The sequence below is a fragment of the Montipora foliosa genome, chromosome 11, assembly GCF_036669935.1.
Source record: "Montipora foliosa isolate CH-2021 chromosome 11, ASM3666993v2, whole genome shotgun sequence".
Lineage (NCBI taxonomy): Eukaryota > Metazoa > Cnidaria > Anthozoa > Scleractinia > Acroporidae > Montipora > Montipora foliosa.
In genome coordinates this window covers 20,534,110-20,542,831 of record NC_090879.1, presented here as the reverse complement: position 1 = coordinate 20,542,831, position 8,722 = coordinate 20,534,110, and the positions used below count along the sequence as shown (strand labels likewise).

Sequence of the window (8,722 nt, the reverse complement as noted above, 5' to 3'; positions counted from 1 at the left end):
TGGCATTCAGTGTTGATTTTCTCAGTGGAGACCACAAAACCTATTACAAATGATCCTTTTACTATTGTAAACTATACTTGTTTACAGCAAAGTAAATATTACGTTAGATAACTTAACAACATAACTAATGTCAACTCTTGTCATAAGATTTACTAGTAAAGTCGGTTCTTGTTGATGTTTAAGGTCGCCAAAGGGATGATATGATTAATTATTTCCCTACCTCCTGAGTTCTTTCTCTGGATTTCTTGCATCTCATGTGAGCAAGTCGGTTGAGTTTCTTTAATATCGTAAAAAGCAGCGTACACCTGATCCTAGACTCATTTGAGTCACCACCCTAGTATAAGAAAAACAAATAATTATCGACATGAAAAATCTCATTGTCATTCCAGCTTGTTTTCAGACTGATTAGAAACAGATCGTTCCATTTTTGCAATGGAAGCCTACAGATTTTTTTCTTCAAAGAAGCTTACAAAATTTGGACCGCTCTGGCACTTTTTTCAAAGGTGCCGACAAAATCAACCCTTCAGATTTAATTTTTCAAATGGTGCCTATGGCACGCTGTTTGTTTCAAAATTAATTATACGCACCCATTGGCCAACTCTTCAGTCAGTCACATACTGCCTTCACCTAAGGGACCTTTATAGTTGGGTAATTAGCATGACTTGATCTGTTGCGAGTCACTTATTCGATATTGTTATCGATCACTTTTCAATCGGTTAATTCTTTAATTGGTCGGTCTCAAAATCGATGACTTTTGGTTCTCTTATTCGATCTGCTGTCTTTCTGACATTTGATCAGTTCAGTACTGATTTATTGATCAGTTGTGTCCCTGATATTCGATCAGTTGTGTCCCTAATATTCGATGAGTTGTACTAATTTATCGATCAGTTATACTGATTTGTCAATGAGTTGTGTCTCACATTCGATCAGTTGTACTGATTTATCGATCAGTTGTCTCTCACATTTGAACAGTTGTGTCCCTAATATTCAATCAGTTGTGAACTAAAGTGATGACAGGCCAAACACAACTCATAAGCTTGGCATGACCAGTGTTCCATTAAACATAATTATCTTCCTTCATGCCACCCAGCAGGGGTCAGAAAAGGACTCATTAAAGGTGAAGCCCTGAAATTTCTAAGAACTAACTCCTCAGAAAAATGATTCGATGAGAATATAACTAATTTCAAAACATGCCTTTGGGCCAGAGGCTACCCCCACAATCTCATTGATAACTGAACGGAAGTCGGCTTTACAACAAACCGAGAAAGTGCAAAAGAAGATTCTGCCTTTTGTATCAACATACCACTTGGCATTGCCTAACCTCAAAAACATCTTGATGAGCAAATGGCATTTAATTCAAAACCAACCATTGCTCAGAGGAATAATTATTCAAATAACCTCCCCTTATCTCATATAAAAAAAGGAAAATCTTTAAAAGATATACTTGTGAAAGCAAAACTATGACGAGAGGTCACTACACTGTATAACCAGAGGTCACTGGTCATGCCACGAGGCCAGTCATCACTTTATTTCCCTCAACATGCGATAAGAAGAACAAGCGGTAAGGTTTCTCCAATTTAAGGTAATTCCCTTGAAATGGTTCTACTATCAAACTTTTTTGGAAACTTGGCATAAATAACATTCATGATATGAACATTAAAAAAATGCAATAAAAAAATGGGGTCACCGTGCTTGTTTACGCGTCAGCAGGCTCTTAAAATGGGGTATTTTTACTGTTTTCGCATTAAAAATTTGAATCACCTTCATACAGAATTAAGTCTTGGTTACTTCAAAGACACAAAATTTTATTTTGAAAATAAAGCTTCTTTTATTTACATGAGCAGTAATGCTTCATTAATTTTACGCCGACTTTGATTCCCTGGTTGTGGGAATAGTGCACTTTTTGGGACAGTTCTGTGGTTAGCTTGAAGTCCTCGCCTTGGGTAAAATACACCCAGTACGGAACTGTTTTCCAAAAAAAATTCATGTTCTACTATCAAACTTTTTTTCTTCTTCAAATATGTTCTTTATTAGACTGTTCTTAGCAAATACCTGAAAAAAAAAATCGGGGGTCACCGTGCTCGTTTGAGAGAAAAGGAGCATATTAGGGACAGAGCTGATTGAATTTAAGAGACGTAACTGATCGATAAATCAGTACAACTGATCGAATATTAACCACAACTAATCAATAAAACAGTTCAACTGATCGAATATCAGTGTGTCGTTCGAGACTAACCGTGGGCAAAAAGATGTCGGCCGCGGAAGAAGCAAAAATCATCCGAAGATCTGCTAAAGGAAAATTCACAAGAAAAAGGAATGAGCTTCTCAAATCTATCGCTGACAAGAGAAACAGAGAGATTATCGAAAGCAATTATTCTCAGCTGGTAGAAGCATGGGGACTCTTAGAAAGCAAACACGATTTATACGCCATGTATTTGACTGACGAAGAAGTAGAAACTGCCGATAACTGGATAACGGAAGTCCAAGAATCATTCACAGAAGCTATGACTATGAAGATGAGTTACATAAACGACATAGTAGCAATAGAATCTAGAGCGCGCGCAGAAGCAGAGCATGAAGAAGTGAGAAACAAAGAGCGCGAGCAAATACAGAGAATAATTGATCAAACAGCTATAAGAAGAAGCACGGCACAAGTTGTTTTTGAAACATCGTGCCAAAGTGTTATCAACATCCTAGAATCAGATAAGGGTACGATCTCTACCATCCAAAAATTTCAGCTCCAACTTGAAGAAGCATTTAAGGAATGCAAACAAACTAATAAGGAGCTACTTAATTTGCTGACGAAAGAATCAGCAGAATCTGAAATCAGATGGATTCACGATATTCAAAGAAAGTACAACGGGATAATTGAAAAACTAGATGTGCAAATTGTTAAAGATGAACAACTAAAGGAATCAAAGCAAGCGATAAAGGAAAAAACGACCAACCTTAGCTTGGAGAAAATAACATTGCCCAAATTTGATGGTGAAATACGAGAATATCCACAGTTTAAAAGAGATTTCCAAAGGCATGTTGAGCCCACCTTAGACAAAGGCGATGTTTCGTACGTCTTACGATCCTGTCTCGGTAAAGAACCTTACGAAACAGTAAAGAGTGTAGACGATGACATTAACGAAATGTGGAAACGCCTCGATGATAAGTACGGAGACCCCGCCAAGGTTGCAGATGTGATCATTGACAGTATTCGACGAACCAAAATCATCAGAGAAGGAGAAGATAAACGACTCGTCGAATTTGTAAACATGTTGGAGGACGGATACAGAGACCTAAGAAGACTTGGACTTGAGGCAGAGATTACAACGACCAGTTCTGTAAGCATTATAGAAAGAAAATTACCGATGGATATAAGGAGAGAGTGGGCTCAATCAGTCAGCTCAGATGCAAGTATGGTTGACAAGATGAACAAGTTTCCTAGCCTTTTACGATTTTTACTAAATCAAAAGAGAGCCATAGAATATGATTGTGCCGCACTTCGGGCTTACAACTCCAACACGGCAATGTCTAAAGCAGTCGCGCACCACGCAACCGCGAGAGAATACACTGACGAAAGACAATCGAATTATTCTAAATGCTTGTTCCACAACAACACTGAGCACTGGACAAGTGAATGTAAATTATATCTGTTCGAATCAGTAGATGGAAGAAAAAGAATGTTAAAGGAAAAGGGTGCGTGTTGGTCATGCTTGAAAAGAGGACATCGCATACATGATTGTAAAAGAAAAGGAAATTGTGGTATAAACGACTGCGCGGGAAAACATCATAGAACCATCCACGAGGAAAGAAAAGAAGTCACAGCGTCAGCAAATATCTGCAGCAACTCACAAATCGATACATGTCTCCTGCAACTTCAAAAAATAAAAACAAAGAGAGTATACGTAAACGTCATGTGGGACAACGCGGCTTCCATATCACTCATCACAAACAAAAGGGCACGGGAAGAGAAACTAAAGGGAATATGGGTAGAGCTGTCTGGGTGCGAAAAGCGAGAAGATTGCATCAGAAAAGTACCGGCTATGTCTCATTGACAAAAAAGGCCAAATTGTCGAGTTTGACGTTTATGGCATCGACAAGATCACCTCAGACATTCAAAGCATAAATATTGACGATATAGTGCAATTGTTCAAAAACGTTTCAAAGGAAGAAATTGTGCGCCCTACCGGAGCAATCAATGTCCTAATAGGCTATGAATACGCTGGATTTCACCCTGAGAGAGAGCAAAACTCAGAACACTTGCTGCTTCTGAAGAATCGCTTCGGTCGATGCATAGGAGGAACACACCCATTAATCAAGGAAACCAGTGTGAAACCTAATCTCAGTGATGTAAAAGTCCTTCATGTTATGAAAGCGAATGTAGAGGATTTCTACAACATCGAAAATCTTGGAATTGAGTGTAAACCCCGCTGTGGAGGATGTAAATGCGGGAGATGTCCCATTGGGAGTAAAGAGTACAGCATTAAAGAGGAAAGAGAACTTGAGCTGATCGACAAAAATCTCGAATATGACTATCAGGATGGTCGATGGATTGCAGAATATCCTTGGATCAAAAACCCTTCTGCCCTCCCAGATAATAGGCGAGTAGCCGTGGCAACGCTGATCTCTACAGAGAAAAGGCTCCTCAAGAACCCTCAGCACGCCAAAATTTACGATATGCAAATAAAAGATATGGTTGCAAGGGATGTTGCCCGTAAACTCAGTAAAGAAGAACTAAACAGTTACAAAGGCCCCATACATTATATCTCGCATCATGAAGTTCTCAAACCAGATTCGAAGTCTACACCGGTTAGAATAGTGTTCAATAGTAGCGCTAAGTACATGGGCCATGTACTTAATGAATATTGGGCAAAAGGTCCAGATCTACTCAACAATCTAGTGGGAGTATTAATACGGTTTAGGGAGAACCAAGTAGCATTGATGGGTGATATCAGGAAGATGTACCATACCGTAAAGACGAAGCCAATAGATCAGCACACCCACCGATTCTTATGGCGAGATATGGACACGACGAGAGAACCAGATACATATATCATACAAAGAGTATCATTTGGTGATAAGCCGTCAGGCACCATCGCGACAGTAGCCTTAAGAAAAACCGCTGAGATGGGAAGAGAAAGGTACCCACAAGCAGCACAAATTATCCAAGATAATACTTACATGGATGACATCATTGACAGCACTGAGGACCTACCAACAGCGCAAACAATTGCCAGCGATATTGAGAATTTGATTAAGAAGGGTGGATTCCAAGTCAAGGGCTGGATATTTTCAGATGATCCTATAAATCAAGACAAAACGGCTATACCTAGCGAGCCAAATACATCGACAGAGAAAGTCCTCGGAATAATCTGGAATCCAGTCAAGGATTACTTATGCTTTGAAGTTAAACTAAACTTTTCACGTAAGAAACACAAGTTGCGCATCGAAACAGATTCAAAGACTAATCCGCTCCCCTACGAAATTCCAGAACAGCTAACGAAACGCATTATTCTTTCGCAAGTTAATAGCATCTACGATCCGCTCGGATTATCAGGACCTTTCACAGTGAGAGCGAAAATAATGATGCGTCAGATATGGGCAAGCGACATCAAGATGAACTGGGACGATCCTATTCCGGAGGAGAATAAGCGAGATTGGATAATGTTCTTCAAAGAACTACATGAGATGGACAATGTCAAATTTAAAAGATGCATGAAGCCACGTGATACAGTCGGAGATCCAATATTGATTATCTTTAGCGATGGATCCAGCCAAGCCTTCGGCGCATGTGCTTACGTAAGATGGGAACTAAAGGGTCCAGCCTGTTTAAAAGTAGCCTGATTCTGTCCAAAAACCGCCTTGCCCCGATTAAGAAGATGTCTATTGACCGCATAGAACTATGCGGAGCAATAATCAACAAACGACTAAAAGTGCTCGTACAACAGCAGTGCAGATATAATTTCCAGAAATTCTACCATATCGTTGATTCCCAAATAGTGCATGCTATGATTCAAAAGGATTCCTATGGTTTCAACACATTTGCCGCGACGCGCATAGGGGAAATTCAAGAAGGCACTGATCCTAAAGATTGGTACTGGGTCGAAAGCGAGTATAACATTGCTGATTGGTTAACGAGAGGCAAGAAACCGAGCGAGCTTGGTTTTGGTAGTAGTTGGCAGGATGGACCCACATTCCTTAACCAACCCGAGAGTGAATGGCCAATAAGTCGTAATTACGCTGAACAACAATTACCGGACATGGTGAAAACCGTAAGAATTGCTACTGCAGTTATAAAGGACGATCTAGTAACCAGAATTAACATAAACAATTATTCCAACTATAAGAGATTGCTACGAGTGACAGCGCGAGTTTTGTCGATGTATCACACAGATTCGAAACCTACATTCTTTAATGTCAAAAGGGAACCCACTGCAGAAGATCTCATGAAGGCTGAAGATCTGTGGATCAAAGAAGCTCAGAGGAACATGCACGAAGAACTCAAGGCAGGAAAATACAAACGTCCATGTCCTCGCCTACGTAAAGATGGAATATATGTCGTGGGAGGTCGTGCCACCCGTTGGATGGAAATGAGTTACAACAAGAGCGAAGTTATATTATTACCCTATGACCATCGCTTCTCACGTCTCTACGCAGAATATGTCCATAACAGGGGACATTACGGAGTATTAACAACTGCCAGTAAAATTCGCTCCAAATTCTGGATTACAAAGCTACTTAAGATGACGAAATCAATCAAATACAACTGTATCATATGCAGAAAGCTTGATAAAAAACTAAGTGAGCAAGTAATGGGAGAACTTCCAGAAGAGAGACTCAAGCCCTCTCCAGCCTGGCATTGCACAGCTATTGACTTGTTTGGTCCCTTCAAGATTAAAGATGAAGTAAGAAAACGAACGACAGGAAAAGCGTATGGAGTTATCTTCAACTGCTTAGGAACACGAGCCGTGTATCTAGATCTTACAGCGGATTACAGCACTGAAAAGTTTTTAATGGTGTTGAGAAGATTTGTTTCATTAAGAGGTTATCCATTCAAACTTTACTCCGATAACGGATCTCAGCTAGTTGCAGCTAATAAAGAACTGAAAAGTGTTACCAAAGGATGGGACTGGGAAGAATTAAAAGCATTCGGAAACATAGAAGGTTTCCAGTGGGAATTCACAACAGCTGATGCTCCCTGGCAAAACGGAGTTTCTGAGGCTCTTGTAAAATCAGTCAAAAGAGCTATTGCCGCAGCCATCCATGAAAGCATTCTGACCTTTTCAGAGCTACAGACAGTTTTATTTGAGATCGCAAATTTGATTAATGAGAGACCCATTGGCAGACATCCAACATCACCCGATGATGGAACATATTTATGTCCCAACGACCTTTTACTAGGAAGATCAATTGCCAAATCAAACCAAATCAGGGGACAGTGGAAACTCGGTAGAGTGTCAAAAATTTACCCAGGGAAAGACGGAAAGGTTTGTAAAGTAGAGGTACAGTACAAGAATCCCAGGCCAGGTGAACCTGTGACTAAATACGATGGGAGAGGTTATGTCACTGTTGAACGAGCTGTTCACCGTCTTATAGTATTACTGCCAGAAGAGGACAATAGAGACAAATCAAACTAATCGATTGTTGACTCTGATCATTAACTCAAAATCTGTAAAAAAAAATTTTTTTTTTTCTTCGAGCGGGGGAGTGTGTCGTTCGAGACTAACGCTAATGACTTAATCACTGTAATATGAAGATTCTAAACTTATAATGGCTTACGTCACAGTAGCTCGTTAGATTGTGAACATTTTCGTTGTAAGCGGAAGCAGATCGAGAAGCCACCGGGTAACTATACATTTGATATTTAAGACCTTGTTTCTGCTTTGTAATTATTACTTATGAGCACATACATATTTCTTAGATTTCGAACGCACTCCTCGTCACGTATGCTACTGAATAAAATGGAACTGTGATAAGCCTGTGTTTGAAACCGATGGTGTTAAAGGACCGTGAACAACGAAACAATCAGGAACACAACTTACCAAATGTAAGAGGCAACTAATCGATAAATCAGTATAACTGATTGAATATCAAATAAGTGCGTCGCAACTGATCAAGTAATGCTAATTACCCAACTATAAAAGTCACTTAGGTGAAGGGAATATGTGACTAACTGATGAGTGGGCCAATCGGTAGGTATAATTAATTTACAAAATTTCAGCCATCCTTTGAGGGGGTGGTGGTGCGGATAAAAAATGGAACGACCCAACAAGTTAGAAACACACCGAAAGCTTTTGTCCCTGGATCTCTGCGACCAACTTTCTGATTTCTTCTGTTCCCCTTTCAAAAGATCCTACGTCACTCTCAGCGCTTCTCTTATCCACTTCCATTTCCTCCAGGTTGGCAGGCAGCTGAACATCTGGAGATTTAGAGGGACCATCTTTAACGGAAGGAGAATTATTGGACTTGGAAGAAGTTGGAGGAGATTTCACCGGTTTCTTTGCCTCCTGGGATGGACTACCTGCATCAGAGGATGTGCGAGTCCTTCTCCGCTTCATTTTTGGCAGAGACGATCGTAAAGCTACCTAGTAAAGTTCGGAGTTAACCCCTTCTTAAACTTGTTGGTACACGTGTGTGTCCGCCATCTTAAAATGCCACTGCGCATCTTTGTTGTAAAGAGCACCGCGTCGACACGGCGTCGTTAACTCTCTTCAGCAGCATTTAGCCATAT

General features: G+C 40.1%; 1 protein-coding gene across 2 annotated transcripts in view; it reads right to left on the bottom strand.

The window, feature by feature from the left end:
* Positions 1–8,672, bottom strand: part of LOC137975972 (THO complex subunit 5 homolog) — a 31,055-nt gene extending 22,383 nt beyond the window's left edge. The window contains exons 1-3 of one of the 2 annotated variants that reach the window (XM_068823197.1): positions 8,513–8,663; positions 8,277–8,410; positions 221–334 (exon numbers count right to left, since the gene is read on the bottom strand). In XM_068823197.1, coding sequence (XP_068679298.1) covers positions 221–334; positions 8,277–8,410; positions 8,513–8,549 — 285 coding nt within the window. In that variant the 5' untranslated portion in view covers positions 8,550–8,663. Of the gene's footprint in view, positions 1–220; positions 335–8,276 lie in introns of both variants that reach the window. The other variant, XM_068823196.1, reaches the window with a different exon arrangement.
* Positions 8,673–8,722: the final 50 nt, after the last annotated feature.